The sequence below is a fragment of the Palaemon carinicauda genome, chromosome 44, assembly GCF_036898095.1.
Source record: "Palaemon carinicauda isolate YSFRI2023 chromosome 44, ASM3689809v2, whole genome shotgun sequence".
Taxonomy (NCBI): domain Eukaryota; kingdom Metazoa; phylum Arthropoda; class Malacostraca; order Decapoda; family Palaemonidae; genus Palaemon; species Palaemon carinicauda.
The window spans coordinates 27,948,871-27,970,232 of NC_090768.1; the positions used below are offsets into that span (position 1 = coordinate 27,948,871).

The 21,362-nt window shown below is 44.2% G+C and overlaps 1 protein-coding gene across 1 annotated transcript in view; it reads left to right on the forward strand.

The window, feature by feature from the left end:
* The window catches only part of LOC137634470 (retinol dehydrogenase 13-like), a 118,307-nt gene that overhangs the window by 65,262 nt on the left and 31,683 nt on the right, over positions 1-21,362 (forward strand). Inside the window, exon 3 of the mRNA XM_068366886.1 lies at positions 6,773-6,881. Within this exon, the coding sequence (XP_068222987.1) occupies positions 6,773-6,881 (109 nt within the window). The remainder of the gene's footprint in view (positions 1-6,772; positions 6,882-21,362) is intronic.

Here is a 21,362-nt window from a genome sequence, read left to right on the forward strand (position 1 = left end):
GCTAAGAAGCCTTTCGCATCCTACTTGATTTGGCGGGTGGTCAAAGTCTTTTCTTGAGAAGCGCCTAGATTAGAGGTTTTGATGAGGTCCTTTAGTATGGGTTGCAACCCTTCATACTTCAGCTCCTAGGAGTCGCTCAGCATCCTATGAGGATCGCGAGGCTCAGTAAGGAAGACGTACTTAAAAAGGCAGAGTAATTGTTCAAGTCGACTTCCTTACCAGGTACTTATTGATTTTATGTTTGTTATTTTGAATAACTGCTAAAATGAAATACAAAATACTTAGCTCATAATAATGTCAACATGTAATGCTGGTCTCTACCCACCCCCCTGGGTGTGAATCAGCTATATGATCACCGGCTAAGTTTAATATTGAAAAATGTTATTTTCATTAGTAAAATAAATTTTTGAATATACTTACCCGGTGATCATAAATTAAAGGACCCTCCCTTCCTCCCCAATAGAGACCCAGTGGGCAGAGGAGAAAATTGGTTCTGTGTTGACATGGAGTACTTGAGTACCTGCTCGACAGATGGCGCTGTTGATGTACACCCCCACCTGTATAGCGATCGCTGGCGTATTTTGTCCTTAGGTTTTTCTGTCGGGCAGCAGAGCTGACAGCTATATGATCACCGGGTAAGTATATTCAAAAATTTATTTTACTAATGAAAATAACATTTTTATGTTTTGTTTATATGCGACCTTTCCTGATAGTAGGCGGTCCTAACTTGGAACCGAAGTTAATCAACGTTGAGCCCGTTATATCGTATTTAACCTTTAAAGAATTTAAAACTTTTTAAATTTAATGTTTTATGAAAGAATTTCTTTGATAGTCTCGTACTGTTTTCAAAGATGAACTAACGTTTAGTTTTTTTTTTAGTCTACGCAGTTGTTGACATTCAGGACGTTCAACATGCGCTCTATCGTTACGATAGAGAGAGAGTGTATCACGGTTTCACTTTGCAGTAAGAGTAAACCGATTCTGGCGTTTCGTTCATTCTTTCTTAGCTTAAATGGTTTAAATTCTAAATTAAAGGAACTTTTTATTTGGAAAACCTTTCAGTTTTTTCCTTTAGCAAATAACATGTTTTGACGATATATAATTGGGCTCTTCTCTCAGGTGCGAAATCAAGAGAGAAAGAGAGAGAGAGATAGAGACGGAGGGAGAGAGAGGAGAAAAAAACGTTTCGTTCAAGCGGGTAACGTTGTTCTCGTTTTACTCTCCTCCCTAGTCGCTGTACGGGGAAGAAGGTAAAACGTTTCTAGGGTTTTATTCTTGTTCCCAGGCTATGTGCGGTGAGAGATTGTAAACGTAGTTTATTTGAACTAGTGTTTAGTCTCTTTCCCAGCCACTGAATTCTTTATCTTTATATATGTTTTCTGTTGCATTATACGACTGTTTTCGCAATTACTACCTTTTAATGAAGGGTAGGATTGCGTGTTTCAGGTAGAAATCAGTAAAAGTTTCGATTTCAGTGAAATAAGTGCAAAACAGAAAATCGAAGTGATAAAGTGATATGCGCAAAGTGTTACAGTGTTGCGTCCGAGGGTTCGTCTGTTCGTGCCTGTCGTTCACCTAGTCCGGGACCTCTTGCAAGCTCCCAAGCCCAGGGGAGAAGTAATGTTGAACGACTTATGGGTTCGTCAGGCCTTGATCAACGAACAGACGTTTTTCCCTCCGTGGTTTCGGGCGTATCTACCCAAGATCGCCCCACCCACACAAAGACGAGAGAGCCCATTTACTTCTCGTCTGCGGAAGAGGTTTCTCGTAAGAAACCTTGGACCAAGGTCTCGCAGCTTATTAAGTGCAAGTCGGTCCCTTCCGCACAAGTCCAACAGCCCAGGTGTAGCCACTGGGTCAGTTCGGACTCGCTGCAGTCTTCCGATGACTGCACACCTCCTAAGAGAGGTAAAGCGGTACCGCAACAGGCAGTAACACCGTCTGTTGCCGCACCTGCTGCTGTAGACCCTAAGTGGTCTTTGCTATAGTCTATGCAGACACAGTTAGCATCTTTTTTGCAGGAGTATCGTGCGGAGAAGGTTGACGCTGCACCCGTTAGCCTACAACCTACCACGGTTGTGCGCCCAGCAGACGCTGTGGCTGCCTGCTCCCACACTCCAGCTGTGAGAGCTCCTGCACCCATGCGCAGTCGACCCTGCCAGACGCATGCTGACGTTCACAGACGCACGGAACCCTCCGTTGTCGTGCGTGTGCTACCACAACAACAGGAGGGTGGAGTTAAGCTGCCGTGTTTTGACACGGTGCGTCAGCCTCCGCAACCCACTGTGGTTACCGCCACTCGCCCGCAGCAGACTAGTCAGTCAGGAGTTAAGGCTTCCCCACACAGCTTTGGTTGTTGCCAGCTCACAGACTGTCAAGCAGTTACATGACGTTGCCTTCTGGTCTGCTACTAATGCACCAGTGCTGTATGTCCTCACGCACCTGTTGTGGTTGACAGTTCAGTTTTTTGACAGTTCACAGACTGTCAAGCAGTTACATAACGTTGCCTTCTGGTCTGCTGCTAATGCACCAGTGCTGTATGTCCTCACGCACCTGTTGTGGTTGACAGTTCAGTTTTTGACAGTTCACAGACTGTCAAGCAGTTACATAACGTTGCCTTCTGGTCTGCTGCTAATGCACCAGTGAGACCCTCACTGAGATAACCTAGCTTTTCTCGGACAAGGTTCCTGTAGATGAGAAAGTGCTGTTCTCCCTCCTACTGATATTCCTTTGAGGACTCTGTCATTTGGAGAGGAGCCTTAAGCTGCTTAGCCTCCTATGGACTTTAATTAAATCATGATGATTTTTTAAGGATCTTCGTCCGGATCTTGTAACTGCTGCTCCTCGTTCGCCTCACGTCAGAACTTACACTAGGCCTAGCTACTTCGAAGCCGTTGTTGTTAAGCTAGTGCTCTCTCGCTCTCCTAGAGAGCGTTACGTTGGCTAGGCGACTGGTTTTTGCACCAGGAGGAGTTTTAGGGATACAGCCTTTTGATTTCCCTTCTTTTTAACTGGCTTATAGAGCGAGAGTCTGATAGGACACGAGAGAAGTTCTCGGCTTGGGAGTTCATGCCTCTGCCCAGGTAGACTTCTCAATTCTGGTAGACTCGCCCAGGCGCCTAGCCAGGAGACGCTCCAGTTGTTTACAGGTCAACTTCTCAACTTTTGTCGAGCCTTTGAAGTTTTGCTGTACTATTATGTCACACATAACAAGGCTTCCAGGGATGGTAAATGGTTCCGCTTCAGTCGCTAACCCCGTCTGTTGCCACACCTGCTCCCGTAGACCCTAAATGGGCTTTGCTGCAAGACATGCAGTCCAAGCTTGTGTCCTTGATAGAGGACTTAATACGGAGAAGAACCTTCTGGCCAACAACCTTCCTACCGGTTGGTTGTGCGCCCTGTTGACGCTGAGGTATCCTACTCGCGTCTGCCAGTTGAGGTGGTTCCTCCACCGATGCGACCCAGTGTGGGTTGCCAGTCGCACGTTGACGTTAAGCGACGCTCGGAGGTGGTTGTTGACGTTCAGTGTCTCACTAGGAAGACGTTCAACAACCAGCAGAGGTGACTTGTTGTGACGCAGTGCGTCAACCTCAGCAACCCGGTAGGGTGTTAACTGCACAACCCAGACAGTCTAGACAGTTTCGGGTTGACGCTGTACTTCCTCGCGTCACCATGGTTGTTGACAGTTCACAGACTGTGCAGCAGTACCATGATATTGCGTCCGGCTCCGTCACGCATCCACCAGTACGACCGGATTCAGCGAGTCAGACGTTGCCCACTCCGTTGCCGTTTCCTCATCAGTTTCGGATGAGGAACCCTCTGATGAGGACGTTGCTGAACAAGACGATCAACCCCCAGCCCTGCTATCCATCCAGAAGATGCTGAAGAAGGAACGCTGCCCAGTCAGGCTGTGGATGAGTCTGGTAGGGACACTGTCATCCGTGGATCAATTTGTGTCACTAGGAAGACTACACCTCCGTCCTCTTCTATACCATCTAGCTTTTCACTGGAAAAAGGACAAGACGCTAGAAGCGGTCTCGATCCCGGTTTCCGGAAAGATAAAGTCTGGTCTGACTTGGTGAAAGGACTGTATCAACCTTAGAGAGGGTCATCCCCTGACTATTCAGACTCCCAACCACGTTCTCTTCTCGGACGCATCGGACGTAGGCTGGGGTGCGACATTAGACGGTAGGGAATGCTCGGGATTATGGAACTCGAGTCAAAGGACAATGCATTTCTACTGCAAGAAGCTACTGGCAGTACGTCTGACCTGGAAAAGCTTCAGGTCTCTCCTTCAAGGCAAAGTGGTGGAGGTGAACTCGGACAACACCACGGCTTTGGCGTACATCTCCAAGCAAGGAGGGACCTACTCTCTGACATGGTACGAGATCGCAAGGGACCTCCTCACCTGGTCAAAAGGTCTAGATATTTCACTAGTAACGAGGTTCATCCAAGGCAACTTGAATGTCATGGCAGATTGTCTCAGTCGGAAGGAACAAATAATTCCAACAGAATGGACCCTCCACAAGGATGTATGCAAGAGACTTTGGGCCACCTGGGGCCAGCCAACCATAGATCTCTTCGCAACCTCGATGACCAAGAGGCTCCCAATATTTTGCTCACCAATCCCGGACCCAGCAGCAGTTCATATAGATGCCTTTCTACTAGATTGGTCACATCTAGATCTATATGCATTCCCTCCGTTCAAGATTGTCAACAAGGTACTACAGAAGTTCGCCTCTCACGAAGGGACAAGGTTGACGCTAGTTGCTTCCCTCTGGCCCGCGAGAAAATGGCTCACCGAGGTACTTCGATGGCTAGTAGACGTTCCCAGAACACTTCCCCTAAGGGTGGACCTTCTACGTCAGCCACGCGTAAAGAAGGTACACCAAGGCCTCCACGCTCTTCGTCTGACTGCCTTCAGACTATCGAAAGACTCTCGAGAGCTAGAGGCTTTTCGAAGGAGGCAACCAGAGCGATTGCTAGAGCAAGGAGAACATCCACCCTTAGAGTCTACCAATCGAAGTGGGAAATCTTCCGAAACTGGTGCAAGTCAGTATCCGTATCCTCGACCAGTACCTCTGTAACTCAAATAGCTGACTTTCTCTTATATCTGAGGAAAGAACGATCTCTTTCAGCTCCCACTATCAAGGGTTACAGAAGCATGTTGACATCAGTCTTCCGTCACAGAGGCTTAGATCTTTCCAACAATAAAGATCTACAGGACCTCCTTAAGTCTTTTGAGACCACGAAGGAGCGTCGTTTGGTTACACCTGGTTGGAATTTAGACGTGGTACTAAGATTCCTTATGTCAGACAGGTTCGAACCGCTACAATCAGCCTCCCTGAAAGATCTCACCTTTAAGACTCTTTTCCTGATATGCTTAGCCACAGCTAAAAGAGTCAGCGAGATTCATGCCTTCAGCAAGAACATCGGATTCTCATCCGAAACGGCTACATGTTCTACAACTTGGTTTTCTAGCCAAACACGAGCTGCCTTCTCGGCCTTGACCAATATCGTTCGATATTCCAAACTTATCGTATGGTTGGAAATGAACTAGAAAGAGTCTTATGTCCTGTAAGAGCTCTTAAGTTCTATTTTAAAACCTTTACGAGGCCCGTCTGAAGCTTTATGGTGTTCAGTTAAGAATCCATCTTTGCCTATGTCAAAGAAGGCTTTATCCTATTTTATCAGACTGTTAATACGAGAAGCTCATTCCCATCTGAATGAGGAAGACCAAGCTTTGCTGAAGGTAAGGACACACGAAGTTAGAACTGTCGCAACTTCCGTGGCCTTTAAACAAAATAGATCTCTGCAAAGTATATTCGACGCAACCTATTGGAAAAGCAAATCAGTGTTCGCGTCTTTTTATCTTAAGAATGTCCAGTCTCTTTACGAGAACTGCTACACTCTGGGACCATTCGTAGCAACGAGTGCAGTAGTGGGTGAGGGCTCAACCACTACAATTCCCTAATTCCATAACCTTTTTTAATCTTTCTCTTGAAATGTTTTATTATTGTTTTTGGGTTGTCCGGAAGGCTAAGAAGCCTTTCGCATCCTACTTGATTTGGCGGGTGGTCAAAGTCTTTTCTTGAGAAGCGCCTAGATTAGAGGTTTTGATGAGGTCCTTTAGTATGAGTTGCAACCCTTCATACTTCAGCTCCTAGGAGTCGCTCAGCATCCTATGAGGATCGCGAGGCTCAGTAAGGAAGACGTACTTAAAAAGGCAGAGTAATTGTTCAAGTCGACTTCCTTACCAGGTACTTATTGATTTTATGTTTGTTATTTCGAATAACTGCTAAAATGAAATACAAAATACTTAGCTCATAATAATGTCAACATGTAATGCTGGTCTCTACCCACCCCCCTGGGTGTGAATCAGCTATATGATCACCGGCTAAGTTTAATATTGAAAAATGTTATTTTCATTAGTAAAATAAATTTTTGAATATACTTACCCGGTGATCATAAATTAAAGGACCCTCCCTTCCTCCCCAATAGAGACCCAGTGGGCAGAGGAGAAAATTGGTTCTGTGTTGACATGGAGTACTTGAGTACCTGCTCGACAGATGGCGCTGTTGATGTACACCCCCACCTGTATAGCGATCGCTGGCGTATTTTGTCCTTAGGTTTTTCTGTCGGGCAGCAGAGCTGACAGCTATATGATCACCGGGTAAGTATATTCAAAAATTTATTTTACTAATGAAAATAACATTTTTTACATGCTGAACATGATAGATATGTAATACAGTACTTAAATTCTTCATTACAGGCAAGAAAAGACATTGCTTGGGATACCCAGAACAAATCGGTACACTGCATGAAATGTGATTTAGCTTCACAAGCCTCTATCAGAGAGTTTGTGCAAAATTTCACTGCAAGTAAGTATTAAGATTACATATATAATTCCTTATTTATTTCAGTGATTCATACTTGCTAGTCACTATGCTAATAATCTCAAAGATGTGCTTTCCAACCTCAAATAAATGATAAAAACAAATTTCATTGTCTCCCCTATGTTCCTCACATCTGGGAGAACGATCAGCTCCTTCTAAAGCCACCAAGTTAAATACTTCATTTTATTTTTGTCTAAGTCAGATGGAGACTGACCTCTTCAGCTCTATATTTCATGTTTGATTTAAAAAAAAAAAAAAGTTATTGATTAACAAAGTAACGTATGTCTTCCTCTTGTTTAAAATACAATTACGTGGCAAATGTATGGTGAGTAGGCTGTTATGAGAAGACAAAGATCCATCCTTTTTTATCGCATGTAGGCATTAACCATATGATATTAATTAGTTATACGAAATGTTTCGATTATCTCGTAAGAAACTTTTTGGCAAAAAAACTGATGACTTTAAATCTTAGTTTGTTACTTTTATGAAACAGTGTCCTGTTTTATGGAGGCTATTTCTAATTCCTTTATAATCACTCAAAAAGTTAAGATAAAACAAGCAGAAACTCCCCAAGCGATTGTCAAAGATGACACTGCGAAGAGGAAATGGTTCAACAGGAAACGTGTTAGTTGTAGCACATTGAGATAGCGAGTTGTAACGGCTCGCTTACTCACGTATCCTACCCTCTACCTTATCCTTCAAGACAAGGTTAACTCTCCGGGGAAAGATAACCAAGGCTTGTTATCAACATGTCCCTGATTTGTACATGATATCTCTCGGGATATTCGCTCCGGTCAGAACTCCGTTGATAACCTCTAAGGTAAAATTTCTCTGGTATATCACTCACAGAAATATCCCAAGTAGAAGCTACGAGTCTAAAAAAAGTGATTATTGTATATGCTGAGTTTAGCCTATCTTTTTCACTTTTGTGGGAAGAGAGAGATATGTTTTTGGTGTGTTTGTTTGATCAGATGAGGGGTTGGTGTTTATTGTAAACATATGTGTATCAAGATTACAAAATTGTTTATTTGATTACATAAGGGGATGTTTGTACAGTATATGTTTAGAGTACCTTTTTCTCCTGTTTGTAGAGAGAGAGCTTTGTCCTGAGATATAAATCATACAATATTTCATGATCTTTTGAGTTTGCTTGATCATATGAATGAGTCATGTTTGTATAAGTGAGATTATAGTTTATCTGATCTTTTGTTTGCAAACAGAAAGTGAGAGGAATTTATCAATTTTTTACCAGCCAGTTAATGTGTATTTTTTGGCTCAAGCCATGTTGTCCTAATGGAAGGTTCCTATAGGTCACTTTATAAGGGATATTTGGCTACAGTGATGTTCCCAGAGAATTGACCTTTAGGTCTCCAGAATTCTAACTCCTGGCACAAATATCCTTAAAATTTCTCTTAAGGATATCGTATAATATCAGGGGACGTATACAGGCGTATCTTGATACGACACATAGCAATCTTCACCCCGAATAGCGTTTTCTTTTTGAGGGGGAAGAATGGTAAAAAACAGAAGGGGAGCCGTTATCAAGGTTACCCTTCCTCCCGTACTACTAAGAGTATCCAAGATGGCGCTCATTCCTATTTTTGTAGCGAATTCTCACGGTGGTTTTCCCTGTTGATCTAACGTTTTTGATCGCTTTTGTGACGATTAAATATGCAATCTCCAGCTTCTTTTGCCTCTGGAAAGTTGAGTATTTATTCTTTACAGTGTATAATTTTTAGCTCCTGCTTCACAGTGAAATTAGAGTGATTTATTGTGTTAAGGAGCTAGGCCTGTCACCGGAGGCGCCATGGGCGCTGTCGTTCGTTATGCATGTGTTATTTAGTTTGCAGAACAACTTTCCCGGTTGTAATAGCATTAATAAATTATGAAAGCTATTTAGGCACAATTATACTAGTAAAGATATATATTTTATGCATATAATTTCCTCTTCCTTTTGTCGATCGTATACGTTAGAGTTTCGGCGATTTAGGTAACCGAGATCTCGTCTCGCGCTAGGCTACCTAGCCTATGTGCTGTAGTATACTTTCAGACATTATCCCCGTTTACCCTCGTGTATCGTTTTATCAATTCAACGGGAGATAGTACATCTCCTAGAATTATATAACTCGATACTTGTCTCCTGTAGAGATTTAAGGGCAATCCCTCCTTCCATCTGAGTGCCGCCATAGGTGACAACCCTATCTGGTCTTGCCATAGAGTAGTTCACTCAGGCTTGACTAGGCTAGGGTTTTCTGTCTCCCACCTTTGCCGGCGAGATCACGGCTTTGGTTTTCGACAGAACCTCAGAGTATTCAGTCTTTATGCCGGCGGCAGAGCAGCAGGGCGAGTAGTCATTCCCCTGCCGGCTTACAGCTGCCGGCATAGGAGGCTAAGCCTCCCTAGGCCGCACTTGAAGTGGTAGTATGATGCCGCCACCTTCTCCCCTGCAATCTAGAAGACTAGTCCTGTTTCAGCAGACCCTAGGCTGAAGAATAGATATTCTTCTGCCGCCTAGGATGGTGCCGATACTTTAACATTGTTTCACTCTTGCGTGGAAGTGCGGCAATTCTGCCGCCTTCTTCTACACTTGATAGATTCGGCAGACCCTCGGCTGAAGAATAGATATTCTTCTGCCACCTAGGATGGCGCCGATACTGAAACATTGTTTCACTCTTGTGTGGAAGTGGCGGCAATCCTGCCACCTTCTTCTACACTTGATAGATTCGGCAGACCCTCGGCTGAAGAATAGATATTCTTCTGCCACCTAGGATGGCGCCGATACTTTAACATTGTTTCACTCTTGTGTGGAAGTGGCGGCAATCCTGCCGCCGCCTTCTACACTTGATAGATTCGGCAGACCCTCGGCTGAAGAATAGATATTCTTCTGCCGCCTAGGATGGCGCCGATACTTTAACATTGTTTCACTCTTGCGTGGAAGTGGCGGCAATTCTGCCGCCTTCTTCTACACTTGATAGATTCGGCAGACCCTCGGCTGAAGAATAGATATTCTTCTGCCACCTAGGATGGCGCCGATACTGAAACATTGTTTCACTCTTGCGTGGAAGTGGCGGCAATTCTGCCGCCTTCTTCTACACTTGATAGATTCGGCAGACCCTCGGCTGAAGAATAGATATTCTTCTGCCACCTAGGATGGCGCCGATACTGAAACATTGTTTCACTCTTGTGTGGAAGTGGCGGCAATCCTGCCGCCTTCTTCTACACTTGATACAGGACCCTTTTCCCTTCCCCTCTCTGTCCTTTAGCGATGGCTTAGCTATCGCAATCCTGTGGCCATTGTCCTGCAATCTCATCGCTTGCTGGATAGGTTGTGGTGCCGGCCGGGCTCCTACGTAAGCAGCTGTTTAGTCACTGTCTTTCCCTTATGGACACAAGGCTCCGGGAAAGGTTGTGCCGGCTGTGACGGCTGCCAGTGGGAGACCCCTCTGCTGCTGAGTGTTCTTCAGTCCTCGCTTGGACTGCCATCCACATTCTTGAAACCGGCAATGCCGGCAACGGATCTTGTGGCTGGATGGAAGCTTGAAGGATGTATTCTCCTCTTCCATTTGAACCCACATTCTGGAGGAAGGCAGTAAGGTTATATACTTACACCCTTATTTAATGTAAACATACATTTTAATAAGGCAGCCCTTCACTCCATGCTTTATTTCTCTCTGTCGGCTAGTGCCGCCAGGTACTAACCCAGCCGGCAGCATGTCGGCTGGGCCGGTGCCGTCAGGTACTTACTCGGTCGGCGGCATGCCGGCTGGACCAGTATCGCCAGGTACTACCCAGCTGGCGACATGCCGGCCGGACTGTGCCACCAGGTGCTAGCCTAGCCGGCAACCTGCCGGCTGAACTACAGTATATGATTATACAGTAGCCAGTATATTTGCAGTATAGTATACAGTGAACCCTCGCTACTTCGCGGTTCGACAATCGCGGATTCACCACTTCGCGGGGTTTTCCCATAACCCATATATATATACATATCGCGGATTTTCCGGAAAATTCGAAAATACCGCGAAATCTGAAGATAACCAAATACGATATTTTGTTACCTGTAATTCCATTAATACTGTAATTAGTAATATCTGCTCTTACTGATTGTTCATTGCATTACATATGATATATAATTCAGCACAGAAAGAAATAAAACACGAAAAGAGAATGTGATCATACGATAATTCAGTACGTAGTAAAATTAAATCGAACATGAAACGCAAATCAGATGCAGTCATACCATATTAGAATGGTGTGTACTGTAATGGATGTGCTTCTTTTCCATGAATCTTTTGTATGTATACGTACGTAGTACAGTACTGCATCCAATAATATTCTTTGTTGCAAAAATCACATTTCGAATAAGTACTGTAAGCGTACGAGAGAGAGAGAGAGAGAGAGAGAGAGAGAGAGAGAGAGAGAGAGAGAGAGAGAGAGGCGTAAAATAGCGTACGTACGTAAATTTTTATTATTATTGTTATTATTATTATTACTGTATTGTTGTTGTTGTTAATAAAATTATTATTGTTATTATTATTAATCATTATTATTATTATTATTACTGTACTGTACAGTATTATTATCATTATTTATTATTATTACGGTACCCTTGTACTTAATCTACGTACGTTCAGTATGCGCGGGGCATCTTCTATGAGTAACCAACGCACCATGTACTGTAAGACGGGTTGTGATTGGTTCAAGCGCTGACAGATGACGAATCAAAACTCAAGTTTTGTTATCTAGCCTGTGATTGGTGTTTTGCCCGCATCTTCAACTTCCAGCATCACAGTTCTCGCGGGTCTGCATCGTTCACTTTCTCTTTCCGCGTATTGCTGAGTAGACGTTCTTAACTTTGTGAAGTTTAATCTGTGCTGTGTGCGACTGTTTTAAGTTGAACTTTTTGTTGAACTTTCTGTTACAATGGCTCCCAAGCGTTCTGCTTCTAGTAAGGCTGGTAGTGAGCCTAAACGCCACCGAAGAATGATGACGATAGCTGAGAAGGTTACGCTTCTCGACATGTTAAAAGATGGTAGAAGTTACGCGGCCGCCGGCCGCCATTTTGGCATCAACGAATCCACCGTTCGCTACATCAGGAAGGACGAGGCGAACATTAGAAAGACTGCTGCAATCACCTTTAGCAGATCAGCGAAGCGAGTCGTTACAACGCGTAATAAAACGATCGTACGCATGGAAGGTGCTTTAGCTGTGTGGATTGCCGACTGTCGGAAGAAGAACATAGCGTTGGATACGAACACCATCCGAACAAAGGCTTTGAGCTTGTATGAGAATTTTGCGGCAAAGGAACCTCATGACGACGATGGCGACCATGCTGAAGAAGATGATGATGTAGATGATCCTCAACCAGGGACCTCCACTGATTCCCAGCGTCAGAAACAACGTTTTTCCGCCAGCAAAGGATGGTTCGCGAAGTTTCAGAAACGCTTCGCCCTGAAAAGCGTTTCCCTGCATGGGGAGTCTGCTTCCGCTGACACTGCCGCTGCTGAAACTTACGTGAACCAGACTTTCAAGAACATTATCGCTGAAGGTGGATACAAGCCGTAACAAGTGTTTAATATGGATGAAACCGGCTTGTTTTGGAAGAGAATGCCGTCGCGAACTTTCCTGTTCAAAGAGGAAGCCAAAGCCTCTGGCTTTAAGGCATTCAAGGATCGCGTTACCCTCGTGATGTGTGGCAATGCTGCTGGATTTTTGTTAAAGCCGGGGCTTATTTATAAGTCGAAAAATCCTCGCGCTTTGAAAAACAAAAATAAGAATCTCCTTCCCGTGTACTGGATGCATAATCAAAAAGCATGGATTACGAAGATGCTGACCTCCAACTGGTTCCACCAGTGTTTCATCCCGCAAGTCCATGAATATCTCTTAGAGAAGGGCTTGCCATTCAAGATCCTTCTCCTTATGGATAACGCTGGTGGACACGCAACTGACCTGTCGCGTGAGGGCGTTCAGGTTGAGTTCCTGCCACCCAACACCACGTCATTAATTCAACCAATGGACCAGGGGGTTATCAGGGCGTTCAAGGCCCTCTACACGAAGAATACCTTGGCGGACCTCGTTGCGTGTGTGGATGCTGCCCAAGATGACGAGGATGAAGACTTCAACTTGAAGGCGTACTGGCGGCAGTACACCATAGCCACGTGCCTGCAGAATATTCAAAAGGCACTTCAAGAGATGAAACCTGCAACCGTAAATGCGAGCTGGAAGAAGCTGTGGCCCGATATTGTTTACGACGACAAGGGATTTACTCCGTCGGAAATCCAACACTCTGCAATACGGAAATCTGTGCAGTTGGCTGCCATAATTGGGGGTGACGGGTTTGGCGACATGACGACTGAAGACGTCGACGAGTTGTTGGACTGCCATTCCCAGCCCCTAACTGACGCAGACCTCGAAGACCTGACGAAATCGGCAAGTGAGGAAGAGAGTGAGGGTACCCAGGAAGAGACCCAAGAAAATGTAGAAGAAACGGGCTTAACATTAGAACGGCTCGCCAAGTTCTGCAACCATATGAAGGAGGCGAAAGAAATGTTGCAAGAGTGGGACGAGGATATGGTTCGCTCGATGCAATTCTGCAACAAGGTCGATGACATCACGACTCCCTACAGGATGCTCTTGGATCGAAAAAAGAAGCAGCGGCAACAACTTCCGATCACAATGTTTTTTCAGCCTCGCAAAAAAGAGCCAGTTCCTCCTGCTAGTACGCCTTCGGAAGAAATTGAAGAAGTTGAAGAGGTGTCCCAGGAAAAGACACCTCCGTCTGAAGAGACGTAAAATACTATCATTGACTGCACAGTAGAACACATCATCAGCTTCATCATCATCATTTCTACTGTGCAGCAAATTCATCGCCATCGTCATTCAAGTTTTTCTTGAACTTCTTTCGTGGTGAGTACAGTAACAATCTTTATTTTTTACTTTAACCTGTTTTATAGTTTAGTAATGTACGTACTGTATGCATTAAGTTAAAGGGAAGGTTTTAAAAGTCTACATGTTGTAACCTATCATATTTTTTTTGTTTAAAATTTACATTTACGTACGTAAAACAATCTCTCTCTCTCTCTCTCTCTCTCTCTCTCTCTCTCTCTCTCTCTCTCTCAAATTGTTTTCCTGCTTTGCTACGTACAAGTACTGTATAATTTATATTTGTAAGGTAACATATTTTGTAAATGCTTTGTACTGTAAATACTGTATGTACTGTATCATTATTTATCACTATCATCATGCGTGTTAAATGCCTTGTTTGTTCTGAGCGTACACGCCGTCGTTTCAGGCGGCGTCATAAAGAAAAAGATTTCATTTGGAAGTCCTAAGAAAAATACGTAAACTAAAACATTGGTAATAAAAAAATCAACATACAGTACTGTATAATCAATATAATCGATGCAAAAACTAACCATACGTACATATATGTGTACACTAAATGAGTTTGTTTCTTCATTATGATCAGAGATGAACGTAAACAAAACATTGGTTGCCATTTTTTATCGTGCTTTTTAGGTGTTTAGGAAACACATGATATAAAATCGCCTTTAATATTTGTGCCTGTTTTAGTTTAGGGTGCTGTAGTACATGCATTAAGTGTTCTGTACATTACAGGGTGTAAAGGGTGGTTTGTTAACAGTACTACGTACAAGGGAAGGTTTTAAAAGTCCGAATATACATGTTAAATAAATAGGTAAATATGCTGTCACTACTTCGCGGATTTTCACCTATCGCGCCCGCGTCTGGAACCTATCTACCGCGATAAACGAGGGTTCACTGTATACTGCAGACAGAAAACCATAGTATATATTATACAGTGGTTATTTTCCAACATACCTTGGGTATCCTTGCACAGTCTTTTCCTGAGACCAATCCTATAAAACGGAATCTATTTTTGGGTGAGATGGCCATGATGTCCTGATGGAAGGTTCCTTTAGTAGCTTCCCAAAGGTATATATGACTACAGTGATATTCCCAGAGAATCAAACCAAAGGTTTCACAGAATTCTAAGTTCTGGTTTGAGTACCCTTAAGACTTACTCTCAAGGATATCATATATAATCAGGGGACGTATTCTTGACACGCCACATGGCAATCTGCACCCCGAATAGCCTTTACGCTTCGAGGGGGAAACGTGGCAGAATTAGAAGGGTAGCCGCATTAGGGGTAACCCTGGTTCCCCTACTACTATCGTATCACAACCGCGCCATTCCCTCTGGCGGTCATTCCTTGTAACGTTGAGCATGGTGCAACAGATACAGTAGTTCGGGAGGGAAACTGTGAAGATCTTTTCATAGAAAAGAAGGGTGGGTCCATCAGGACGTCATGGCCATCTCACCCAAAAATAGATTTTTCGCTTCGCTCAAAATCCATTTTTTGGGCTCAAGCCATGACGTCCTGATGGAAGCATACCAGAGAATTAATGTATCTGTGGATTTTCATCAGTGCCTTAACCTTGGGACAATATTTCTATGGCCAAAAGGGCCAATTGAGACAAATGATCTTACCTTTATCCATCATTATCACTAAGCATAACAATGTTAGTGCTTCCTGCCCCCTGCAGGGAAGAGTCATTTTAGACATTAGAAAAGGGGCCTCAAGGTAGCATATATTGTATGAACAAGCATAAGTATACACTGAGAATACAAACGGTCTCAAGGTTTGTATATATTGCCGAACCAATATCAGTGTCCCCATCCGTTGTTTGTAAGCATACAATGATATGAGAAATACTTACATGAGTAAGTCAAGGAACTCTGGCATCTTAATCATGCAATTGTCGGGCAAATTAGGATGCAACTGCATTTTAATAGACATTTATTTCTAATAAATGACTACATGCTAAATGAATGTAGCATGATAAGGAAATTATACAAGAGACATATACAGAAATTAATGTTCCCTTTTTTGAAAGGGGAAGAAATGATGAGTGCCACTCTCAGACTGAAGAAAAGCTCTTTTAATAAGATTTCTCTTTATAATTTCTGTACATGATATAGCCTAACAACACTGTGTACTATGCACACACGGCACTAGTGTTATCCGTATAATTTCACACCTGAGATTCTGAACAGATTTGGTGTTACCTTGGCAACACTTATTCAAAGGGAGGTCACACGAAAAATGCTGACCCCTTCTCTTTTTAATTGATAGTCCCAATCAATTTACTGTTCATCGCAGAGCTAGATGACAGGGTCCAAAATACCACCTGCCGCCACCACATAATGCTTCAATCCATAGACTTGCTTAGCATAGTGTCTGTAAGACAGTCTCGACAATCTCTGACCAGTAAATGAGCGAAGAGGCTCAAGCCCACACACTGAAAAGTTCAGTGACGAAGCAATTTTTCTCGGATCACTATCTGCAGGAGCACCGTCAGGATCCGCTCCGCGAACAAGGTAGGTGAGCTTCGCCCTCAGTTGTAGGGATAGTTTGATCCAGAGGTTTCTCCTGTAAAGAGCTGTTTCTCCTGAAGTCTGGAGTTCTACGAAGATAGACCTTAGGCACTCTAGCAGACCTAGAGAGACATCTTCCTTCAGTGGGCAGATTCTCCAGGAACCCCACCTCTTAGTGGGTAGTTCGTCCTTAGTGAGAAAGGTTGGATCAGGAAAGAGATGCAGTTCTCCCACTTAATGTGGCCCTCATCCCCAGATAGGGCCACTATTTCACTAACTCTAGCCCCAGAGGCTATTGTGAACAGAAAAATAATCTTTTGGGTTAGATCCTTGAGGGAACAATCCTCATTGTTCACAGGTGAGGCATAATGTAGGACCTTGTCCAAAGACCATAAGATGGGCTTTGGTGGTGCCTGAGCCTGTACATGTCTTCAGAATCTTATTAAAGATTTCATTCGTCAGATCCACTTAAAGGGCATATAGAAGAGGTCTAGTCGAGGCTGACTTGCACATGGATATTGGTCCATGGATCCAAAGATCCAATCAAGCGACCTCTCTCGCAAAGCCGGCCATACTCTTGGTGCTTACTCAAGGGTTCATATGGGAACAGGGGCGAGGAACCAATCTTCTCATAGTATCCAAGGATGCACTGCCTCCTTTCTCAAAGGCCATCGTGCTGTTGGCCGCCAGACCTTCATTATAGGGGTGGACAGAGAAGGACAGGCAGAAGATCATAAGATTCCTTTTGGTCCTTTTGCTTTACAAAGCAACTTACTTTTCGCCAAGAAGACTCGTATTGTCTTCTAGTTGACTCGACTTGTATTCTTCTAGGTATTCTATTTTGCCTTTTGAGATACCAAGTCTCTTTCCTAACCATTAGGGTGAGGAATTCATAAGATGAAGGGATCAGGTGCTCTGTGATAAAATCGAAGGCAGAAAACTTCTGAACCTCCTGGATAATCCTAGGTGCAGAACTAGGACCAGCCTCAGCCTCAGTTCCTTCATTACAGGGAACGGGGTGTTCTTGGGCTACCTGGGAGCCAACAGAGCCCCTCTTCCCTGGAAGGGTCTCAGCATGTAAAGGGCCTTCCGCAGGAGATTGGATGGGCTGAACAGGAATTCCTAAGTCCATCCCTTCTATTCGAGAGACACGATGTCTGTTATCTCCACTAGAGGATCCTCGCATGGGGCTATATATCGAGATAGTATCTTGATGACGCTCATGAGGAAGAGATCGATCTGCAGCTCGGGGACTTGTTCCCATCTGGGAGGGAATGGGTCTGCGTCCATGGACCATTCCAACTCTATTGGCTTGAGCCCGAGAAGAGCATCCGCTGTCACCTTGCGGATCATTTATACATGAGCTGCTGATAGGTGCCATTCCCTTAAGGGAGGGATGGCTAACATTCCCTAATGAAATGAGACGTCCCTTATCCTCGACAGTTTCGACGCCTCATTATTGCTTCGATACCTCAGAGCAGCCTGAGGAGGTCTGATCTGGGTGGAGAGAGTTTCTCCACCCATTACAAGGCTAATATGGCCTACGGGCCTGTGGCCTTTGGTCATTGTAGGGTAAGCGAAGAAGGAATGACCATCATTGGTCCTATTAGATCTCTTCGAGCGTTTGATGCGTATCTTCTCCAGCCTCTTAACGCATCTTACAGCTGTGCTCGAAGCACTGGGTCTGTCATTATCGTGAACTGGAGAAAGTTCAAAACTCCTCCCTGTTAGCGTCTTGGAATCCTGACTGATTACCATAGTTTCTTGACCGACCTTGCGATCTCCTTTTACATCCCTAAGGGAAAGGAGAGTTAGGGTGGCCACAGGTTTCAATGATTTTTTAAAAACATTGAAGCCCCTGAGCTGGAGAGAATCGAGACTTCTTGAAGTTATCTTGCATCCCGATGTTCCGGGGGCCGGATCATCTCCATGGATGCTCATAGACAGCCGTTTTGGGTGCTGCCCACCCCAGCCTGTCGTCTAGGTCCATTGTTGCCTGAACTCTTTCTAGGCTTGGTTTCGCTTGACTGTGTCTGCCAATTCCATGAAGATCCTAGGACTGAATCTAGTCCGACGAGAATCTTGTCTAGGATATATGTTATCTTCTGTAACTTGGATCCTAGGTAGGAGGGGAGGGGGTGACTGACTGGAAGCTGCCGATAGACATCTCTCAGGTCTGGCCAGACTGCGAACACCCCTTACCTTATTTTCAGAAGGATTAACATTCTGAACTTGCTGCTTTATTGGAACTTGTTGAGTGGCGCCAAGTCCAGAATGACTCAGAGTTTTCTTGAGTCCTTCACGTGAACACCAAAAAGCCTTCCCTGGAAATCGATGGACTCTACTTTCCTTACCCCTAGTATGCTCTAGAGCTCTAAAGTATACTCTTCCAGGGGGGATTTGAATGTAGGAAGAGCTGAGGAAAGGATGGTGGAGATATATCCATTTCCATTCTAGTCTCATCTTGGTTAGGCCTTGGACCCAAGGATCGAAGGTCCAGCGACCCGGAAGGAACCTCCCTCCTACCAGAAGGTCTGTTTGCTTCACATGATCAGAAGTTTACATCTCTGACTGTTTGTGGAACAATGGTCATTGTAACTGTGGGATGCTGTTTAACATCCCAAGGAGAACTAAGAAACTTTTCCGTCCTCCTTTTAGGTCATACCTGACCGTTTGCCTATATCAGCTTCTCAGTGTTTCACTGTAATAGAAGATTCCTTTCTATTGTATAAAGCTTAGGATAGGTACGCAGGAAAAGAATAGGAGAGACATACGTGTGAATCCCTCCAGCCAACTGCTGCGGCCTTCCTAATTATTGATTCTAGGGCATCCCCTTTAAGAAGGGCCCAATGGAAGATTCTAGCCCATAAGGATAGAGTAGCGTAAATAGCGCCTACATCTAGGGAATTAAAAATGAGAGTCAAAGATACTGATGAAGAGTCAGTGTAAGAAAGGGGGGAAGTGAGTCCCCAAATCAGGTAGGTCTCAGCAAGAGATTGTGCTTAGAAGCACAGCGTACTGGAAAACTATTCTATTGTATGGTTATGTACCAAAGATTTCTGTCTGTGATATGGTCCTATACTACAGATGTACAGGGTATTGTATACACCTATACAACTGGCATATTACCGTCAAGGCTAGTACTTGGGGGTGTCAACTGGCACAGGACTTCAGTACCGATATGGCTAGCAGTTCTCCGGCATGTCAGTGACTCGTCGGTCATCAGTGGGTCGCCGACAGAAGGCACACCATCCTAGCCAGCATTCAATGTGACTGGGTAGTGGTGAAAACTATACGCATAGCCAGCAGCCCGCTGAATCGTCGGCGACCCCTCGGGCTGTCAGCAGTCCGCCGGTTGTCGGCGAGCTGCCGACTGAAGGCATACCAACCCAGCCATTGACTGGGTGGTGACAAAGGGCACACACTGCAGGCTCTCGGAGGCGGAGTCAGATTTGACAGTGAATCAATGACTGCCATCGTTGTTATCACTACGAGCCAGCTAAAGACTAATTTGCCAGTTACCACAATGAATAAGTGAAATCTTCGGTCTAATTCTCGTAGAGTTTCCGTGTTTTTGCGAGTTCGTAACTGAACTGCATTTTTGTTTCAGACAACACCTGAAACCAAACCAAACGTAGTTCGACAGCTTGAGACTGCCATCGTCTATGCGCTGGCAGCGAGGGGGCGGGTACCCCCATCCCCACCTCCTCCCCTTGAACTGGAGCGGAGAAAGGAGGGATAAGGGACAGGATGTCACACCTTTAGGAAGCTGTAATATTGGTAGGTATGGTTTCGGAGAGATTTTAGAAACCTCACACCCAAATGCACAAGTTTTAAGAGCTGTATCGCTAGCTACTATTAAGTTGGGATTTTCGAGACCTTCGTACAATAAGGTCCGGCCTACTTACAGGTCGGAGGGTCTCAGAAGGGGTTGGGGATTTGGAAATAATATTGCTGGGGGCATGAAACCTGCATGAATTATGTCCGTGAAAATACTCACTCTTATACTTGCAGAAGACTGCGATGCATCATCTGGTGTTCCTCCTGTAAGGAAAGGAGAACAGAAATGAATATTCAATTGATTATCACACTGATAAACAATTTACAAAAGTCATCTTTTGACAAAATAGCTTAGGACAGGAAGCTATAAAGGTGTAGTGGGAGACACATACCCGTGTATCCCCTGCAAGCCAATGCTGTTACCTTCCCTTAGTATTAATATAAGGAGATTCCTCCAACTGGGGAATTCCAGGTAAAAAGGGGGTCGAACACCTAGGTGTAGAGAAGTGTACAAGGCACTGTCCCCCCCTTATACTTAGCACTGTGAGGTAAGGAGGACTGATTTCACAATCAGAGTATCGAAGGAATACCATTCTTCAATATAGGAGCGGTACCAGCAGAAGCTCGCACAAGGGTACCCAAGATATGAAGAAATAACTACTGTATAATCATACTATAGTTTTCTATTTGCAGTATATACCATACTGCAAATTAATGGCTACTGTATAATTATATCTAATGTCATTAAGCCAGTGTGCTGCTCCATCTGGCGGCCAACTGGATTAGAAAAGATAAAAGACATATATTTGTGTAACCCACCGAATCTATTTGCTGTGACCTCCCTTACAATATTAAATAAGGGAGTTTCCTGATCAGGGAAACTCAGGGATAAGGGCTCTCCCCTTTAAGGGTTAGAGGTGTCACACCACCAGCCCTTTACGAAATTTAATATTATAGGGTAAATGGAAACTGATTTCAAATCAGAATATTGACGAAATATTATTCTATCAATAAAGGATTGGGTTCAGCAAATACCTGGGCAGGGATACCCAAGATACATTGGAAATAACTACTAGTATAATATATACATTAGTTTTCCATCTGCCGTATATACTATACTGCAAATATACTGGCTACCTGTATAGACATATACTGTAGTTCAGCCGGCATGTTGCCGGATTAGCTAGCTCTTGCCGTAACATCTAGCATGCTAGCAAAGAGAGAGAGAGAGAAAGCATGGAGTGAAGGCTATCTATTACTGTGTATGTATAAAGTAATAAAGGATGTAA